Source organism: Neltuma alba, unplaced genomic scaffold (genome assembly GCF_004799145.2).
Source record: "Neltuma alba isolate B1F8T4 unplaced genomic scaffold, ASM479914v2 tig00011291_pilon, whole genome shotgun sequence".
NCBI lineage: Eukaryota > Viridiplantae > Streptophyta > Magnoliopsida > Fabales > Fabaceae > Neltuma > Neltuma alba.
Genome location: NW_021636000.1, coordinates 176,002 through 197,925, shown reverse-complemented (window position 1 = coordinate 197,925; position 21,924 = coordinate 176,002). Strand labels below are relative to the sequence as shown.

Sequence of the window (21,924 nt, the reverse complement as noted above, 5' to 3'; positions counted from 1 at the left end):
TAGAAAAATATTAATACTCTAAACAACAAGTATTATACTATAAAACATGCAAGAGTTCCTTATTCATGAGATGAAAGAAGAGGCTAGCTAACTGAAGAGCCTCCTCGATCAGGAGTACAAAGTACACGTACAGTAGTTTATAATAATTTGTAGCCACGTTCTCAGGATCTGGTGGAAGAATCAAAGCCTCCAAAGACAATAGATCCGTTACCGTTGCCTTGCGTGGTGCCACTGTTATGGATCAAACTACCGCCATGGTAGTCGGAGCGATGATATGTGTTGCCGTTGCCGGAATAAGCGCCGCTGTTGTAGTTAACGTCTCTGAAATTTTGAGAGCCAGATCCGTTGTTGTTGAATGAGCCTTGAGTTCCACTGTTGTGGCCTCCGGCCGATGATCTGCTTGCTTGTTGAGCTTGAGAGTCGCTATTTCCCAGCAGGCCACCAAGAAGCCTTCTCACCAGCAGCTCCGATTCCATTTGATCTTACTGATCTTATAACTGGAGCTTCACGATCAATATATGCTTTAATTTTTGGCCGGCTTGAATGTTTGTGTCGCTTGATATTAGCGATCCTGCGTTCTATAGACGCAAAAATGAAGAATTTATGCTATTCTCTGGCTTCAACACCAAGCTATATACTGTGCCATTCTATTCATATTTATCAGTCACATGGACTGCAAGCCAGCAAAGCATACCAAGAAATAAAGAAAGCATTACATTCACAATTTTTTTTTTTTTACATTTGCCCTCAGTAAAGACGGGGTATTAAAACTATGTTTTATATTTTCCCTTACCTATTTACTTTATCTCTCTCTAGATCTATTAATTTAACATGGGTAAAATTGAAAGAAAAAACTTCATTAATTACTCTACAAGTGACTTGTATTTAGAAAATTTTTTTTTCTTACAAGTGACTTGTAAATAGGAATAATATCATTAATGGTATCAGCTATTCCATCGTTTACCCCATAATATATTATTAGTTAATTCTATATGCCGTGTGTGATGACTTTCTGCATATTTAATTGATTCTATTTTTTTAAAAAAAATAAATTAGTTGAGTTGGCTCTTGAGAGCTCATAGAGTAAGAATCATTTAAAAAGTACAAACTAATAAAGTCTTGTTTTAGTTGTGAGATTCGCAACCATGCTAGTTAATGGAATCAACCTTTGCTCACTAAATTAGTATAACTATAATTCGTTAGGCAAAGGTGCAAATATCTGAGAGGTGGGATCTGGTGGCCAAGAGGAAAATGAGCAGAAGTCTGGCCGTCCAATTTCTAATTTATTTGTCTTTTATTTAATGGAAAAGTTCCTCACTTAATCGGACTCCATCTCTCCAATCGCTACCCAACTATGGTTAGTGGATGGAATATGTTAGTGTAGTGTGTGGAATTCATTATAAAATTACAAACTTGGCCAACCATGCAGGCGACCCGTTTTCCTTCTCCTGGCTGCCCTTTTTTTCATTGTTTTACTGTCAATTGATACTTTCTTGTTTTGAGGAGAGAGGTTTGGAGAAAAGAAACAAACAATGAGAACATTTTTGACAGAGGCGGGTCATCCATATTTTTCTTTCTTCCTTCCCTTTTTTTTCCCCCTTGTATAGCTACATATAGTATATTATCTTCCATTCTTAATATAACATCTGGTTTCAAAAGTTGTATTTCTTTTCTTTTCTTTGACAACTCTAAATATATAGCTGCATGTAGCCACGGCTGACGTAGAGGGTGACATAGTGCTGTGAGGTCAGTCACGCTCATCACAAAAATTATTAGATCGCAGGAAGTGTAAAATTTTAACGTGGAATAAATTAGGGCTCAAATTAATTTCTTTTCCTTCAGCACCGATGATAAATGATTCTTATCCCCACTCCATAAAAGCATATGATGCCTAATGTGGATAGGAGGATTCTTTAATTTCTTCTGCGCATCGATTCGCTTAATGAGGCATGTTGTATGGATAGGATATAGTGTAGTACCTCTTGTCTTTGAATAAAATTGAAGAAACTTTCATTTTTAGGTTCATCTCAATCTACTGGATTGAACCCTACTCATAACAAATTACTATATGTGCAATATCATCAGGCGTTGAAATCTTGGACAGAACACATTTTAAAGCATAGGTCTGCCCGAACATCAGCGAGAACTTCAATTTGAAACTAACTGGTGTTGTCCTGATGGAAGGACTTTGGGGTACCTAAGCAATATGTTTCGACTTCAAGTCGGTGTAAATGCAAAAAACATGTTTGGAAGAGCTAAACCCAATTAGGCTCAATAATTTCGAGTATCCTGCGCTATATGTATATAGATAGATATGTAATACTCTTCCGCTCCTAAATATAAAACACTTATATTTAGGACCGAAAGAGTATATCATAGCATTCGGTGATTTGGTAATTAGAATACAGATGGCGAGACTTTATTGTATATGTAAATGCCAGCCATGAGCGAAGCCAGCTGCGAGCCTTTGTTTGGTGGGAAGTCTCTTACTGGCTTTAATTTAACGAGCAATTTCCATAGATTCTGATAGGAAATTCTCCGGAGTTATAGATAAGCGTTCGGAAAGAAGACGGCCCTGTGATTATGAATATATATATATATATATATTTAGATATATAAACCTTTTGATGTATAAGATTTCTAAACATATTTAATTACCATCACTTTACACTGTCCCTATATATCATGCTGTAGCATACTCCTCTCGTCCTATTCGTCCTATATACAAGGTAAAGTAGGAAAGAAGGTTATTCTTAGTCCTATATATAAGTCACTTTATTAAATTTTTACCATGAATGTACTATTTTGTAGATAATTATATATTAAGCAAGGACAAAGTTAGAAAATTATTATATTTTAATGAGGAGTTAATATAATTTAAAATTTTTTGATTTGTATGAAATATGTTAGAAGTGTCTTATAAATATCCAAAGAAGTAATAAATTTTGTGGTCTTCTCTCCTATAGACTGTAGATTTGTTGGGGTGGTGCAGATCATGCCACGTAGTCGAGACAAGAGAGATAAGATAAATATCGCGGATCAAGCACCGGCGCAATCCTCGCCATCAAAACAATCCAACAATCTAACGTCAGGGGACCGATTTCCCCTCCCTCAGGAGTTAACTTTTTTCATATGGCATACAAGCGGATTTTTATTTTTTAGACATTTCATCATTTGTTAATTTATCGATTTTTTCCTAATTTACTCCGCTAGCTGGATAGAATGCGATAGTGATATCTTGTGGATAATATGGAATTTTCCCACCGTCCATAATAATATTCAATTGCCATCATTTCCCCCATCATAGTGCATGAATATAGCCAGCTTTCAATTGCTTAATGACAAGCTGGGCTAGTTACCGCCGGGGGGGGGGGGGGAACCAGCAGCTTTTAATCCATTCTACTAAAGCGATTCAGTTTCAAATTTCAATGGCAGGTATTAATGTTGGTGGCTTTCAAACCATCAGTGGAACCACGAGTCAACATGGTGAATACAAGGGCCATGGCATGGAGGCTCGTTCTCAGGGCTACCCCGGCGGTAGCGGCGGCACTACTCCTCTTCCTGTTCCCGTTATTTCTGAATCGCAGCCCTGGCACCAGCACCAGCTGCCTCTTAAGCTCCATGGTGGTTTAAGCAGTATTATTATAATTATGGAACATCGAGCATTGAAGGTAACACGAAGCAACGTGGTACCTTCAGGCCATGGGACTGGAGCTTTTATTCAGGGAGGCTTCACTGCTTCCGACGACATTAAGTAAAGATCAGCATCTTCTCAATTTTGCTAATTAAGGCTTGGTCGAATAAAAAAGAATATGTAATGACGTTTTAAAATTAATTATATATTGTCTGTGTTTATTTTCTGTTTCTTCATAATGCCTAAATTATATATACAAATTCATATATAAAGCAAGAAAATTTTAATCATTATCAATTTAAAATCTTAAATTTCAGTGTTCGTCTACTGGCATGATATGTCACTCTAATTATCTGCCTATTAACTTCGGATTATAATCAGAAACCAAAGCGGTTTAAAATTCAATTGACTTGACTTAATCTTCTTGACCGAAATTTTTTCTTAAAAAAGAACTTAACCCAATCTTCGGACCCAACATAATATTAAGGAAACACTTAATAATAAATAAACCAACCAACTAATTTACAAACCTCTCGCCGGATCATTTGTTTTGCAGCATTTTTGAAAAATGATTTTTATCCTACCAACCCAATACCTGTGGGCATGTATGTATGTATACGTTATGGCACTTATACTTAAATGCAAGAATTTAATAAATTCATTCAAATTTACCATCTTCAAATTCAAAGAACCCAAATCCGGCATGCAATAATTGACTCTCGTTTGTTTTATTTTAATTAGCGAGACTTCGAAAAGATTAGAAATGAAAAAAGAATCTACAAACCAAAAATAATCTCAAAAGAATAAAAACACGATTCCACTCCCATTATCTAAAAATCCTGATTATTCTTTTTATATCCGCTTCAATTCACAGCGTCCTGATTCTTAAGGAAGTAAGTTAAGTTAGTTATTTGTCCTAAATAAGTGTTGTCTTTCCTAAAATATTCTTGATAATCAAGTGTATTGGCTAGAACTACCATTGTTAGAAGGACTACTTTAGAAAAAAATGTATAAATATGAGAGACAAAGTGGATTGGGGTCATATATTGAGGATCAAAATAAAAATCAAATAAGATCTTATATTAAAGACCGGAGGTAGTATAATTGTAAGACTCGATCGTCACTACTCAATACGGCATCGTCCATGGTGTTGCAGGTCTTGCAGTTAGCGTTAGTGGTCAAGCTCAGCAGCCTGCCGCCGCCCCACAGTACGGCGGTTACTATCCTCCTCAGCCACCAGCTCCGACTTACTACCACACTAATTCTGGAACGAACTCCATTCAGAGTGATCTCAAGATGGTACCTTCAAGGGCCATGGCACTGGAACTAAGATCCAGGGAGATTTTAATGCCTCTGGTGACATTCAGTAATTCATGATCATCATCATATATATATCTGCACACTGCTGAGTTGATCTGTCTAAATAATCAGTATTGAAATAAGAGGTTCACCTGTGCATCATATTTGACGTAATTTTATATATCTCTCTTGGTTTATTTTGTTTTGCCTTCTTGATTTATTTATTTATTTTTATCGTCCTTCACCTATCATAGAAGAAACTTACATATTCATCATATTCACCAAAAGATCAAATTGGCAATATCGCATTGGAAAAAAAGTTAAAGAAGTGTTTAATATCACTGGTTTAGAGGGTCTTGAGGCATTATTGGTTTAATTTATTAATTTATTTACTAGCTTATGTATAAGGAGGAATAATGAGCGAAGAATTTAACAAATAAAACGCGGGCAATATGAATGTTGAACACACGGGGAGAAATCTAATTACTGAAACATGAGAGGCTGGAGTCTATTGGAAAAAAAAACAGTTTTTTACCAGGAAAAAAAAAACTAAAGTATTGAAGTATCATATTTAACTAATTATTAATATTCATGCATCATAAGTACTATCAATGTTTTAAGAAGTTTACTTGTATTATAAATCGATGAAGTTTCACTTAGCCAATATTTCAATAAAAAATATTTAAAAAAGTATTTTCTTTGATAAGCCAATCAATGGCTGTCAGTTGTTAATTAGTGAACCATCGATGACAATTTTGGACCGGTAAACTACCTCTAGGTACTCTTTGGTATGAGGAAAATGGATTGAGGGGAGGGGAAGAAAAATTTTAATGAGCTCTATTTAAAAAATTAGAAAAGTGGGGTTTTGAAATTTTAACAAAGAAAAGAAGTGATATAAAAGAATAATAAAAATTAATTAAAGGGAAAATTTCACCGTAGGACCGCAGAAGACAATTAATTTCAAAGAGCCCCCAAAACTTTCTGAAACTTCACTGCAGGACCAAGGGGGCAAACTGATATTAATTCCACAAAGAAAATGACGCTATTGCCCCTCATAATACTTATTGCAGGGTGACATGTAAATGGACTAATTTCAGTTGTAAATAAAGGTATGTATGTTGCAAATTGACTAGTCCCATTTGCAAATGAGTTCTCTCACACTTATTCACTTACAGGCACCTTTTTCAGGTGAATAAGGTGATATGTAAATGGACTAATTCTAATTGTAAATAAATGTATGTATGTTGCAAATTGACTAATTCCACTTGCAAATGGACGCTCCCACACTTGTTCACTCACGGAGACCTTTTTCAGGTGAAGGAAGTGACATGTAAATGGATTAATTCCAGTTGTAAATAAATATATGTATGTTGCAAATTGTCTAGTCCCACTTGCAAATGGGCTGTCCCATACTTGTTCACCCAGACACATTCTTCAGGTGAAGAAGGTAATATGTAAATGGACTAATTTTAATTGTAAATATATCTATACATGTTGTAAATTATCTAACCTCACTTGCAAATGGGTTCTCCCATACTTGTTCACATGAGGGGCAATAGGGTCATTTTCTTTGTGGAATTAATATCAGTTTGCCCCCTTGGTCCTGCAGTGAAATTTCAGAAAGTTTTGGGGGCTTTTTGAAATTAATTATCTTCTACGGTCCTACAGTGAAATTTCCCCTTAATTAAAAGCTTTCAACCCTACTTTTTTATTTTTTAAGTCGAGTTTATTAAAATTTTCCTTTTCCTCCCATCTTCTTATTTTCCCTCATACCAAATGGACTCCTTGTGATCTGCCAATGTCCATGGTCAATATTGGAGGACAAGTGAAGAGGTATTTATGTCATTTTACATGACCGTATTTTAGCAAATTCGTAAAATTTATTTATAAGTTAGTCTCTTATATGTAATTTTCTCAATATCAAACTAAAAAACTTCCACTCTCGGTTCACAATTTCTGCTATATAGACTTGATATTCTCAAGGATTCAAAAAATATGAACTTGAAACGTCAAGGATAAAAAACCTCAGCCATGATGCAATTCGCTTCTTTGCTAGTTGCTCAATTCATTTGAACTTTTGGTTCCCCATTTTGGAGGTCAATTCTCCCTGCTGTAATACTCTTCTGGTCCTACATATAAGACCCATTTTATGGTATAATTTACACAACAAAATAGATTCTATATTTAGAACAAGAGAGAGTATTACGAGTAGTGTTGGATGTTTTTGGAGCCCATACTTGATGGATCGGACAAAACCCAAAAGCCCAACCCGCTGTTCATTAGTCTATGAAGTGCATTTTTACCCTCTCTTTTTCCATGGGGAAATTCCAAAAAAAAAAAAAAGATTTCCAAAAGTGACCTGAATCTGTAAGATTTTAATTTTTAAATCAGTTATAATGATTAAATTAAAATTTTAAAATGTTAGTAAATTATTTATTTATTTTTTTTTTTGGAAAAAATCTCAAGTCATTCTTATATCAGCTGCTGTCAAAATTTCGGTAACCAGCAATTATTTTTTTAAGATTTTTTTAGCACTCACAATGTAACTCTTATAACAATATTCATATTTTCAAGACCTTGCGGAAGAGAGGCCCTTAATTTATATCTTATCAAACAGTTCCTATTCCTTAATACAGACAGATCAACATTACGAGTTAATTAGCGTCCATTGTTGACAATGCACCCGTTGCCGTTGCCATATGTACTGCCACTGTTGTAAACAAAATTGCCACCGTTGTTGTGATAGTAAGGATTATTGTAACGGTCGCCGGAATAAGCGCCGCTGTTGTAGTTAACGTCTCTGAAATCTTGAGAGCCTGCTCCGCTGTTATTGAATGAGCCCTGAGTTCCACTGTTGTAGCCTCCGGCTGATCTGCTCGCCCGGGCCTGAGCCTCGTTTTGTCATCAGCTCCGATTCCGTTTGATCTCACCGGCCATAGAGTTCCTCGATCACTGATATCATATTATTACTTTGATTCTTCCCTGGCTTTGATCGATCGGTGTCTCGTCTCGCATGCTTCGCCTGCGTTTTATAGATGCAATAGCTAGCATATGTACTGTTTCCTTTCTTCAGCGCGAAGCTTTGTGGTATCTTTTTTAATTGTTCAATGCACGTATAGTCACGTTCCCGATTCCATCTCTCTAGCTAATCACTGCCCAACTATATCGCTATTAGTTAAACGACCACTACGTTGATGGAATAAATGTTACTGTGGTGTGTGGAATTCATTGTAAAATTTTTACAAGATTGGCCAAACATGCGAAACGTTTTGCTGTATATTCCTTCTCTGCCTGCTTTTTTCATCACTCTTTTAGATCCCTTTTCATTTTGACGACAGAGGTTTGAGGAAATAAAGAAACAAACAATAGAAATATATATATACTCCTCCGGTCCTTAATAGAGCGGCCTGCGGAGGCATCCTCAGAGACAAGACTAACCTGGTGGCGGAAGGCTTTCTCCATAGAATTGAGGAAGATGACACTCTTACAGCAGAACTTTGGGGCTGCCTCATTTGTATTGAAACACAAGCTTTAGAAGCATATTCTTAGAAGCTCCTCTTCTTTCCTTCCCCCCCCCCCCCGACCAGCAGCCATAGCCTCTTTTACTACCTGGGATGAACATCTTATTCATATTAACTAGAAATTTCTCCCTATGCGATGAACAGATTAACCTATATGATTATATTTCAAAGTTTAATAAATTGCATTATCTAAGATAGTTTAAAATTTACTTCTAACAGGAATATATTTTTTTATTCATTTTAATGGAATTTGAATTAGAGATATAGAATTTATGGCGAGTAGATAAAAATTTGAAATTAATTATTTATTCCTCTATTTAAGCCTCTTATTGACATGCTATTTAATTATGACACTCCCCATTTAATTATTAATATACTCAAATTTCAATTAAGATATTATTCAAATTGAAAGTTAATTATTAATTTCTTTATTTGAATCTCTATTTGAAATTGCATTTATTTATAATGTTTCCTATTTAACTCAATATATTTAAATCTCAATTAAGATGTTATTTAAATCTCATTAATTAAAGATATTCGGATCTTATAATCTCATATCCGACCCATTTTTCAACGAATTGGGTATTACAAGTTTTCAAGAATATGATTGATTGATTGATTTAATCTACTAAATATTAAAGATAACATTTTTAAGAATTATTAATTACTCATATTGACCACCCGTTTCCAACATACCATCTGATTTACTAATGAAGTTTTCCCCGTTGAGATCCTTCGCATCACATGCATAAGACTGATCTCATGCAGTAGAGGGCCCTCTAAACAATTGAAACCTTAACTGAAACGATATTTTTATTTAGAGGAGGATCATCATGATGAATAGCCTCCTGATTACATACCGCGCACACACTATATGTAATAATTAAGGATCAAACCATAGTAATTAAAGGGCTAATACTAGCTAGCAGCTAGCATTATCCTTTCTATGATGATCATACAGTTCTTATTGATTATTCCCTTAATAATATAGAGAGATAGATCACCATCTTGAGTTCATTAGCCTCGATTGTTCACAATGCTTCCGTTGCCGTTGCCATGTGTGGTGCCACTGTTGTGAACAAAGTTGCCGCCGGCGGCGTTGTGGTAGTAAGGAGAATCGTAACGGTTGCCGGCATAAGAGCCGCTGTTGTAGTTGACGTCTCTGAAATTTTGAGCGCCTGATCCGCTGTTATTGAATGAGCCTTGGGTTCCACTATTGTAGCCTCCGGCTGATCTGCTGGCCTGAGCCTGAGCTTCGTTTTCCCGCATCATCGCCAGAAGCCTTCTCATCGTCTCAAGATCCGACGCCATTTGATCTCACTGATTACCTGATATGCAGTTTCTTTGTTTTTCCGATGGCTTTGATCGTCTTGCTCGCTTCGCCTGCGTTTTATAGATGCACTAACGAGAATCTGTACCGTTTCATTCCTTCAACACGAAGCTTTAGGGTATATATCTTTTCTCCAGTCGCTACCCAACTACGGCTAGTTGATGGAATATGTGAGTGTCGTGTGTGGAATTCATTATAAAATTACAAAATTGGCCAACCATGCATTCGACCCGTTTTCCTTCTCCTGGCTGCCCTTTTTTCATTCTCTTACTTTCACTTGATACTTTCTTATTTTGAGGAGTGAGGTTTGGAGAAAAGAAACAAACAATAAGAACATTTTTGACGGAAGCATAAATAATTAAGACATGTGGCAACGAGAGGGAGCAGATAAAAGTTTTGAAATTGGTAGGCTGGTCATCCATATTTTTCCTTCTTCCTTTCCATTTTTTCTTTTCTTATACAGCTACATATAGTATATTATCTTATATTCTTAATGTAAGATTTAGTTTCAAAAATTGTATTTCTTTTCTTTAACAACTCTTATATAACTGCATGTAGCCACTGCTGACGTAGAGGGTGACATATTTCTGTGACGTCAGTCACACTCATGACAAAAATTAGATCAGGAAGTGTAAAGTTTTAATGTGGAATAAATTAGGGCTCAAATTAATTTCTCTTCCTTTAGCACCGATGATAAATGATTCTCATCCCACTATAAAAGCATATGATGCCTAATGTGGATAGGAGGGTTCTTTAATTTCTTCTGCGCATTGATTCGCTTAACGATGCCTAATGTTCCTCTCTCTTTGAATAAAATTGAAGAAACTTTCTTTGTTAGGTTCATCTAAATCTACTGGACTGAACCCTTACCATAACAAATTACTATATCTGCAATACCATCAGGCATTGAAACTAACTGGCGTTAGTCCTGATGGAAGGAGCTTTGGCTGCTTAAGCAATATGTTTCGACTTCGAGTCGGTGTAAATGCAAAAAACATGTTTGGAAGAGCTATCCCCAGTTAGGTTCACTAAGGTTCGAATCTCATCTAATGAGATAGTCATATGAGAAAAAAAATTTAATTTGGTTAGCTATAGTAGCCCCAAAGACACTTAGATGTGAAAGCAAAAAATAAAATAAATATAGAAGTAATTATATACTCCTCCATTCTTTAATATAAAATCTATTTAACTAATTTGATTAGATTAAAAAAGTTAAGTAAGTTAGTTAATTATAAGAGATATGACATGTTTTTCCTAAAATACTATAATCATCTTCCTTAATATCCTCTCTCTCTTCTATTTGATTATGGTTGAGACAGTATCCATACGGGTAATTTAGAAAAAAATGATAAATATGATAAATAAGTCTTATATTTAGAACCAAAATCAACTCAACAGTTAGGTCCTATATTAAGGACCAGAGGAGTATATTACTCACTTAATTATAAAACATTAACTAACAAAACTTCTTTTTATGTTATATACACATCGCATTCGAAAACATGTTACTCCAACCATAGACTCAAACGTTCTTCCGGTTAATGCAAAATTTTCAGTTTTTGAATGTAATTTGTCTTTCTAAAACTTCTACCATATATATATATCGCATTACACATAATTTCTTATATTTTTTAATGTCAAATTTTTTAATTAATATATACGAAAGTTACATAATTTGAACATGATTAATATCAAACAATAAGCAATAAATCTGTAAGAGCCAAAGAAAATCTCACACACACACACACACACACACAAATAACAAATCGGGTACCTAAACTGAAACCAACAGCTCATGAGGCATATTTCTGACATATACTTTCGACTGGTTGATTGGGATTGTTGTGGCCAAAATTAAACGACGGAACTTTTGATTGAATGACATTTTATGCCGCATATCCCTGAATTAAATTAATATGTTCTTATTCCTTATACTTTATCCATATTTAATTAATGAAAATTAGGCTTTAATTTTTCTTACCCCTCAACTCACACTTAATCCTTCAAATTCATTTACGCACCAAGAATTAATATATATATATATATATGTGTGTGTGTGGTGTGTGTGTATGTATGTAGAATTTTTCAAGATTCAGAATGTCTAATGCGTTTTACTGAACTTGTTTAATGGAACACATCAAACAAGAGTATGAAAATGCATTTTGAACGAAGATTTCAACATATAAGAAGCGACTTGATAGTATGTTTTAATTTTGCAATCTCTATTGGATACTCCTCCGGTCATTAATATAAGACCCAATTCTTGAGTTGGTTTTAGTCATAAATATAAGACTCATTTCTCATATTTATCAATTTTCTCTAAATTACCTCTATAGATACTCCGTCAACTATAATCAAGTAGAAGAGGGAGAGGGGGTATTAAGAAAGGTGATTATGGTGTTTTAGTAAAAATGTGTCACTTTTTTTATAATTAAATGACTTACTTAACTTCCTTAATCTAGTCAAATTAGTTAAATAGATCTTATATTAAGGACCGGAGGAGTAATTTGTTGTTATGATTAATTATATTTTTAAAAGAGACCCTTAAAAAACATAGATAATAAATGTATATTGAAAAAATCATTCTTTAAAAGAAAATTTTATATCTTCTTCACGTGTAATGCTTTTGTTAAAAAATCAATAACAAACAATATATACATAGGATTAACTCGAATCCCATGTCCTGGCCTCTTTCTACATGTGGAGTTCCAACTAAATTAATTATATTATTGCAGAGAATTTTGTTAGCCCCCCCAATTTTCTGTGCCCACTATGACGATGCATATATTCCTTCATGGTTACAATTATATATATATTACCTACCTTGTTCTTAATATAAGAGCTAATTAACTAATTTGAGTAGATTAAAAAATTAGTTAAGTTAGTTATTTATAATAAATAGATATTGTCTTTCCTAAAATACCCTTACTAATAATGTGTGTTAATAAAGCTAATATTTAATAAAATATTTTATATGTGCAACTTTTACAATGACCAGCTTAGAAAAATATGCATAAATATGAGAGACAAAATAGATTGGGATCTTATATTTAGGACTAAATTGAAAGTGAAACTAATTTTCATATTATTATATACATAAAGGACTGGAGGTAGTGTGTGTGTATATATCCTATCAAACTATATGAGAGAAGGCAAACAATTACACAGCAAAAAAAAAGTTTGAAGGCGGAAGAGATTGACCCCAGCTAGATGGCCAATAAGGAGGATTTGATACGCTGGTTCAGACTCCTTGATCAGCAACCAGTTCCAGTGGAAACGCATCCCCAGCATGGAGCCAACCTCGCCGGCGCTGCCGTTCCTCAGGGAAGCCCCGTCACCGCAGCACCTCCGGGACCGAACTTTCCTCCGGCCACGCTCAACAAGCAACACCGGCACCGGCAACGGAAATGGTTCCATTATCTTCGGTTCCTTTGACACTTCGACCAGTATCGGCAGGAATTAATTAAGAGCAATTCAGTAATTAATGATCTCCAGCCCCTTAGCTCCTTCTAAAGCCTTAATAATAATCCTTTATGAATAACTATGCTTCAGTTTAAGGAACATGAATCTTGATCAACAAAGTTGATAGTCTGTAATGAATACGGGGTTCCTGTACCTCTCTATTTTTTGTAATAAAAATCTTTTCTTTTCGTGATATTATTTGAATACTCCTCCGCTAGTTGTGTGTTGGGTTAATGCCCCATTTGTTAAAAAAAAAGTGATTAATTAGAGAATTTTGGTTAATTAATTAGAAATTTCTATAATTATTTAGTGATATTGGCCAGAAAAATATTAGTACTCTAAACAACAAGTATATTAGGACCAAATTAAATCATTCTAGGTTTTATATTAAGGATCAAAGGCAGTATAGGTTTTGTATTAAGATAAATTTAAACTTGAAACTTTGTGTTTAAGTAGTCATAGAAGTTTTTACTCGGAGATCAACTCATTGGCATTAAGCAACAAAAGTATTATATGATCTTTTTATTAATTAAGTTATACTGATGCAACTCCGAAACCTGGCAGAAGAGAGACCCTTAAACAATTGAACCTCTTAACTGAAACGATATATCTTATTAGTAACAATAACATGGAAGAGGAGGATGAAGAACCTCCAGATTACATGTGGCGCACACGCTATAATTAAGGGGTAAACCGGTTATTAAAGGGCTAGCTAGAGTCATCGCCCTTTCTAGCTATGATCATATATATATAGTTCTTAATGATTATTCGTTAATACAGATAGATAGATAGATCACCGTTATGAGTTGATTAGCGTCCATTGTTCACAATGCAGCCGTTGCCGTTGCCATATGTAGTGCCACTGTTGTGAACAAAATTGCCGCCATCGTTGTGGTAGTGAGGAGAATTGTAACGGTTGCCGGAGTAAGCGCCGCTGTTGTAGTTAACGTCTCTGAAATTTTGAGAGCCTGCTCCGCTGTTATTGAATGAGCCCTGAGTTCCACTGTTGTAGCCTCCGGCCGACCTGCTTGCCTGGGCTTGAGCCTCGTTTCCCGGCATCATCCCGAGAAGCCTTCTCATCATCATCAGCTCCGATTCCATTTGATCTCACCGGCGATAGAGTTCCTCGATCACTGATATAATATTATTACTTTGATTCTTTTCTGGCTTTGATCGATCGGTGTCTCGTCTCGCTTGCTTGGCCTGCGTTTTATAGATGCAATAACCAGAATCTGTACTGTCTCCTTCCTTCAACGCCAAGCTTTGTGGTATCTTTTTTTCTTAATGCATGTATAGTCATATTTCCGATTCCATTCCTTTAGCTAATTTCTACCCAACTACTACTTCCTTTCGATCCTAAATATAAGAACTAGTTGACTAATTTAAGTAGATTAAAAAAATAAGTTTAGTTGTTTATAATAAATGTATTGTCTTTCCTAAAATATCCTTACTAATCAAGTTTATTTGTTAGAACTACCATAATTAGAAAGATTATCTTGACAAAAATGAATAAATATGAGAGGGGTCTTATATTTAGAATCAAAATAAAAATCTAATGAGGTCTTATATTAAATATCAGAGGTACTATATAGTTATTAGTTAAACGAGGACTATAGGTTGATGGAATATGTGTTCCTGTAGTGTGTGGAATTCATTATAAAATTTTTACACGACTGGCCGAACATGCGACACGTTTTGCTGTATATTCCTGCTCTGCCTGCTTTTTTCACTCTTTTACTCTCTTAATTAATCCTTTTTTATTTGACGAGAGAGGTTTGGAAAAATAACGAAACAAATGAGGCATTCTCTGACACCACCAATAGAGCGGCTTGAGGAGGCATCCACAAAGGCAAGACTAGTTAACCTGGTGGTGGAAGGCTTTCTCCATAGAATTGAGGAAGGCCACAATGTTACAGCAGAACTTTGGGGCTGCCTCATTGGTGGATTGAAAAGGCATTGGGAGAGAGGCTTTAGAAGCATATTCTCAGAAGCGATTCTAGTGAGGCCATTCAGCTGATTAAAATGGAAACCCCAGCTTCTCACGAAGATGAAGACGTGCTCACTGAGATTAGAAGCATGCTAAGCAGAGAGTGACGCAAGGGAAAACAACCAGCAGGCGTGTGTGTATATATATATATCCATGATGTCTTTCATATCATTTTGCAAGGATAAAAAAAAAGATTATTAGCTACATCGCTTTTCAGTTTTATAGCTGAAATTTGTGGGTAACATATTGGTTTATGACCATATGTATTAATACGTTGTCTTTTCTTCCGTAAGAAGTAGATTCGTTCTTAGCTTGCAGTATCACATTTGCAATTAAGCCTGACGCAGAGGGTGACATATATAGCTATGAGGTCCGTCCCACTCGCAAAAATTACATCGTGGTAAGTGTAAGGATTTAATTTGGTATAAATTCGGGCTCAAATTAATTTCTTTTCAGTTATTACCTACAGTTTAACCATTTCAAATTTCAGTCCTTATGTTTTAGAAATTAAAATTTACAAACTTCGCTATTTTGATCTCGTCTCTTGACTAGCATATGTGCATGTATTAACCCCCAAAATCTAATCCAATTTGACCAAGAAAATTAAAGGATCATCATCATGGGACTTAGTTTCATTCCTCGAGCAATAAACCGCCAGTTACAAAAGTCAAAATCCAATTATATTAGATATGGTTGATATGATTAAATTGGCCAGTTTGTTGTAAAAAAAAAAAATCTGAAGTAAATTAAATGAACTTGTAGTAACAATTTTCAATTTATAATTGATGCCTATTTCTAAATTATAACCCCCACTTTCTTCTATATATTAAGGAAGTTATATTTATTTATTGTGATGATAGCATAATGTCTTCAAAATTTTAGCAGAAAAAATCGTTTTATATTACTAGTAAGATTCAAACCCATATCTTTATAAGATATGAGTTGCAAATTGCGTACTAATATTGAGGGAATGATAATCATTCTATATATTTGCAATTTAATTTATGTCTAAAGTATTTTGCCCAAGTAAAAAGAATAAATATTGCTTCTCATAGATAATGGTAAATGTTAATTTGCATTCATGCAGATGCTAACAAACTCAAACGGGGAGAGCTCACTTAAAGGTCTATTTGGTATGAAGGAAATAAAAGAAAGGAGATGGGAGTAAAAATTTTAATAAGCTCGATTTAAAAAATTACAGAAGTAGAGTTAAAAACTTTAATTGAAGTTTATTAATCTTTTATTTCACATATTCTCTTTATTAAAATTTTATAACCCCACTTCTTTAATTTTATAAATCAAGTGTATTAAAAAAAAATTTCTTCTCTCCCCTTCCTTCCATTCCCCTCATACTAAACGCAGTGTAAAAGTATTATTTGTATTCATATGCATTCGAGCTTGTGACATTGTGTGTATAAGTCGCCATAGCCTCTCTTTCGCTAATTAGGATGAACCTCTTATTGGTATTAATTTAATTTACTAGATATTGAAGGTAATATTTTTAATAACTGTTAATTACTCATCATACTAAGCACGCGTTTCCAGCATACCATATCTGGTCATTTTGCTCATGAAGTTTTCCCTATTGAGATCCTTCACGTCACATGCATGAAACTGATCGATCTCATGCACTCTGAAACTTGCAGCAGAGGGCCCTCTAAACAATTGAAACCTTAACTGAAACGATATTTTTATTTAGAGGAGGATCATCATGATGAATAGCCTCCTGATTACATACCGCGCACAAACTATATATAATAATTAAGGATCAAACCATAGTAATTAAAGGGCTAATACTAGCCAGCAGCTAGCATTATCCTTGCTATGATCATACAGTTCTTATTGATTGTTCCCTTAATATAGATAGATAGATAGATCACCATCATGAGTTCATTAGCGTCCATTGTTCACAATGCTTCCGTTGCCGTCGCCGTACGTAGTGCCGCTGTTGTGAACAAAGTTGCCGCCGTTGTTGTGGTAGTAAGGAGAATTGTAACGGTTGCCGGAATAAGAGCCGCTGTTGTAGTTGACGTCTCTGAAATTCTGAGAGCCTCCTCCGCTGTTATTGAATGAGCCTTGAGTTCCACAATTGTAGCCGCCGGATGCTCTGCTGGCTTGGGCCTGAGCTTCGTTTCCCTGCATCATCGCCAGAAGCCTTCTCATCGTCTCAAGATCCGACGCCATTTGATCTCACTGATTACCTGATATGCAGTTTCTTTGTTTTTCCGATGGCTTTGATCGTCTCGCTTGCTTCGCCTGCGTTTTATAGATGCACTAATCAGAATCTGTACCGTTTCCTTCCTTCAACACGAAGCTTTATGGTATATATCTTTTCTCCAGTCGCTACCCAACTACGGCTAGTTGATGGAATATGTGAGTGTCGTGTGTGGAATTCATTATAAAATTACAAAATTGGCCAACCATGCATTCGACCCGTTTTCCTTCTCCTGGCTGCCCTTTTTTCATTCTCTTACTTTCACTTGATACTTTCTTATTTTGAGGAGAGAGGTTTGGACAAAAGAAACAAAGAATAAGAACATTTTTGACGGAAGCATAAATAATTAAGACATGTGGCAACGAGAGGGAGCAGATAAAAGTTTGGAAATTGGTAGGCGAGTCATCCATATTTTTCTTTCTTCCTTTATATTTTTTCTTTTCTTGTATAGCTATAATATATATATGTATTTTCAGTTTTTAGTACAAGATCTAGTTTAAAAAGTAATAATTTATTTTTTAAACAACACTTATAGGTATCGCTGCATGTGGCCACTGCTGACGTAGAGGGTGACATATTGCTATGGGTCAGTCACACTCATCACAAAATTTGGAAGTGTAAAGTTTTAATGTGGAATAAATTAGGGCTCAAATTTCTTTCTTTTCCTTTAGCACCGATAATAAATGATTCTCATCCACACTCCATAAAAGCGTATGATGCCTAATTTCATTTTTCAAAAAGTTAAATTCTTGTTGACAAATAGAAGAACGAAGTTGGATCGTTAAATGAAAGCATATATTTCAACAAGGCAGGTGTGTGAAGGATCTGATATAGTAATAGGGATGGATAGGAGGATTCTTTAATTTCTCCCGCGCATTGATTCGCTTAATGAGGCATGTTGTATGGATAGGATATAGTGCAGTACCTTTCGTCTTTGAATAAAATTGAAGAAACTTGCTTTTTTAGGTTCATCCAAATCTACCGGATTGAACCCTGATCATAACAAATTACTATATCTGCAATACCATTAGGGGTCGAAATCTTGGACAGAACACATTTTTAAGCGTAGGTCCGTCCAAACACCAGTGAGAACTTCCAATTTGAAACTAACTGGTGTTGGTCCTGATGCAAGGAGCTTTGGCTGGTTAAGTACAATGTTTAGACTTTTAAGTCCGTGTAAATGCAAAAAACATCTATAGTTGGAAGAGCTTCCTCCAACGAGGCTCAGTAATATTTGAATCTCATCCAATGAGATAGTCATACAAAAAAAAAAAAATCAGTTTGCATTAATCGTAGTAGCTATAGTAGCCCCAGAGATACTTAGATGTGAATGTGCCAAAAAAAAAAACTAAATATAGAAGTAATTATATATATGGGTTAAGATACATCTAGCACCCTGTAGTATTTTCTCGGGTGCATTCAATACTTCGAAGTATTTTATGATGCATCTAATACTTTGAAATATTTTGTGATGCATCCAGCAACTCGAAGTATTTTTAGGTACGTCTAGTGCCCTGAAGTATTTGTTTTGCTTTGGTGTTGAATGCACCAAAAAATATTTTTGGTTGTTAGATGCATCTAAAAAAACACTTTGAGGTGCTGGATACACAAAAAATAATTTATAATGTCAGATGCACTTTAACCCTATATATATTACTCAATTATAAAACATTAACTAACAAAACTTCCTTTTATGTTACATACACACCACATTCGAAAACGTGTTATTCCAACGACAGGCTCAACCGTTCTTCCAGTAAATGCATAATTTTCAGTTTTTGGATGTAGTTTGTCTTTGTAAAACTTCTACCGTATATATATTGCTTTTACGTTTAATTTCTTTTATTTTTTAAAGTCAAATTTCTTAATACGGGAAAGTTACATAATTTGAACATGATCAATATCAACCAAGAATCAATAAATCTATAAGGGCTAAAGAAAATCACACACAGAAAAACAAAAAAACGAAAAAAGAGCATCGAGTACCTAAACTGAAACCAACAGCTCATAAGGCATATTTGTGACATATACTTTCGACTGGTTGACTGGGATTGTTGTGGCCAAAATTAAACAACGGAACTTTTTATTGAATGACATTTCATGTCATCTCTGAATCAACTTTATAGGTTCTTATTATTTATATTTTATCCATATTTAATTTACAAAAATTAGGCTTTTTTCTACTCCTTAACTCACACTTAATCCTTCAAATTCATTTACTCACCAAGACTTAATAAATATGTGTGTGTGTGTGTGCGCGGGGGCGTGCGCGCACAAATTCTTTGAGATTCAGAATGTCTAATGCGTTTTACCGAACTTGTATAATACTCCTCCACCCCTTGATGTAGAACTTAATTGTTGAGTTGACTTTGGTTCTAAATATAAGGCATATTTCTCATATTTATGAATTTTTTCTAAATTACTCATATTGATATTCTCTCAACCATAGTCAAGTAGAAGAGGGAGGAACGATATTAAAAAAGATGATTATGATATTTTAAAAAAAATGTCATTTTTTTTGTAATTAACCAACTTATTTAACTTTTTTAATAATCAAATTAGTTAAATAGGTCTTACATTAAGGATTAGAGAAATACAACACATTAAACAAAACAAGAGATAATATTAATGCATTTTGAACGAAGATTTCAACATATAAAAAGTGACTTGATCGCATGTCTTAATTTTGCAATCTCTATTAGATAATTTGTTGTTATGATTAATCATATTGTTAAGAGAGGCCCTTAAAAAACATAGATAAAAAAATGCTACCTCGGGTCCTTACTAGAAGAGCTAGTTGACTAATTTGAGTAAATTAAGAAAGTTTGTTGAATTAGTTAAATATTTGTAACAAATAGGTGTTGTCTTTTCTAAAATATCCTTATTGGTCATGTGTATTAGTTAGAACTACTATTTGATATAATCTTTAACATGTGCAACTATTACAAGAACTATTTGAAAAAAATAAACAAACATGAGAGACAAAATAGATTGGGTTTTATATTTATGATCAAATTAAAAGTCAAACTAGCTCTTATACTAAAGATAAAAAATAGTATATATTGAACCAATCGTTGTTTAAAAGAAAATTCTGTATCTTCTTTGCATGTAATGCTTTTCATTAAAAAAATCAACGACGAACAATACATATAAAGTTACATAGGATTAACTCGAATCCTATGTGGGGCCTAGCCTGTGGGGCCTACATTTGGTGCTCTAACTAAATTAATTATATTATTGCAGAGAATTTTGTTAGTCCCCCAATTTGCTGTGCCCACTATCACGAAGCATATATTCCTTCACTCTTACAATTACATATAAGTGTGTATCTATATATATATATATATGAAAGAAGGCAGATAATTACACAGCAAAAAAAGTTTGAAGGTGGAAGAGATAGACCCGAGCGAGATGGCCAATATGGAGGATTTGATCCGCTGGTTCGGACTCCTTGATCAGCAACCGGTTCCGGTGGAAACACATCCCCAGCACGGCACCAACGTCCCCAGCGCTGCCGTTCCTCAGAGAAGCCCAGTCGCAGCAGCACCTCCAGGCCCGAACTCTCCCCCGGCCACGTTCAGCAACACCGGCACACAGAACATGAAAGGTCTTATAAACAATACTGGCCATACCACCGGCAACGGAAATGGTTCCATCATCTTCGGTTCCTTTGACACCTCGACCAGGGTCGGCAGGAATTAATTAAGACCAATTCAGTAATTGCTGATCTCCAGCCCCTTCTTCTAAAGTCTTAATAATAATCCTTTATGAATAATTATGCTTTAGTTTAAGGAACATGAATCTTGATGAAGAAAGTTGTTAGTTTGTAATGATACGAGGTTCCTGTACCTCTCTAATTTACATAATAAAAATCTTTTCCTTTCGTGACATTACATGAATACTCCTCCGCCAGTTGTGTGTTGGGTCAATGTCCCATTTGTTTTAAGAGAATAGAGGATCTGAAACAGTTACATTTTCTATCAAAATAGTTCAGCCCAATTTGACTGGTCTTATCTGGACTTCAATTTCAATTTATCTTCTAATTAGCTGACATGAAACTTATTATATTCTGGTACAGACCAATTTACCCGTAAATGACACGCGTAAGACTGAGATTTCATGCACCAAGGCGGTTCTAAAACGTTGGATTACACACACACCCCTTAATCATTTGAATCCTTGATGATAGTATGCATTAATTACATGAAAGAAGAGGCTGGCTGAAGAAGCTCAGCTGGACTACAAAGCATACATTAGTCAGATTGATTTAGGTATTTTTTGTTGGACTAATGCCCCATTGGTGTAAAAAAAAAAAGTGATTGATTAGAGAATTTTGGTTGGTTAATTAGAAAGTTTTATAATTACTTAGCGATTTTAGGTAGAAAAATATTAATACTCTAAACAACAAGTATTATACTCCTCCGGTTCTTAATATAGGACCCAATTCTTGAATTGGTTTTGATTTTAAATATAAGA

At 34.8% G+C, this 21,924-nt stretch overlaps 2 protein-coding genes across 2 annotated transcripts; both read right to left on the bottom strand.

Moving 5' to 3' along the window:
- Positions 1–527, bottom strand: LOC114711493 (uncharacterized). The gene has a single exon (XM_028895904.1). It carries the CDS (start codon positions 474–476, stop codon positions 162–164), a length of 315 nt encoding a protein of 104 aa, XP_028751737.1. The 5' UTR covers positions 477–527; the 3' UTR covers positions 1–161.
- Positions 528–16,898: 16,371 nt separating this feature from the next.
- LOC114711495 (probable peroxisomal membrane protein PEX13) lies at positions 16,899–17,484 on the bottom strand. The gene has a single exon (XM_028895906.1). It carries the CDS (start codon positions 17,415–17,417, stop codon positions 17,127–17,129), a length of 291 nt encoding a protein of 96 aa, XP_028751739.1. The 5' UTR covers positions 17,418–17,484; the 3' UTR covers positions 16,899–17,126.
- Between the last annotated feature and the right edge of the window lie 4,440 nt (positions 17,485–21,924).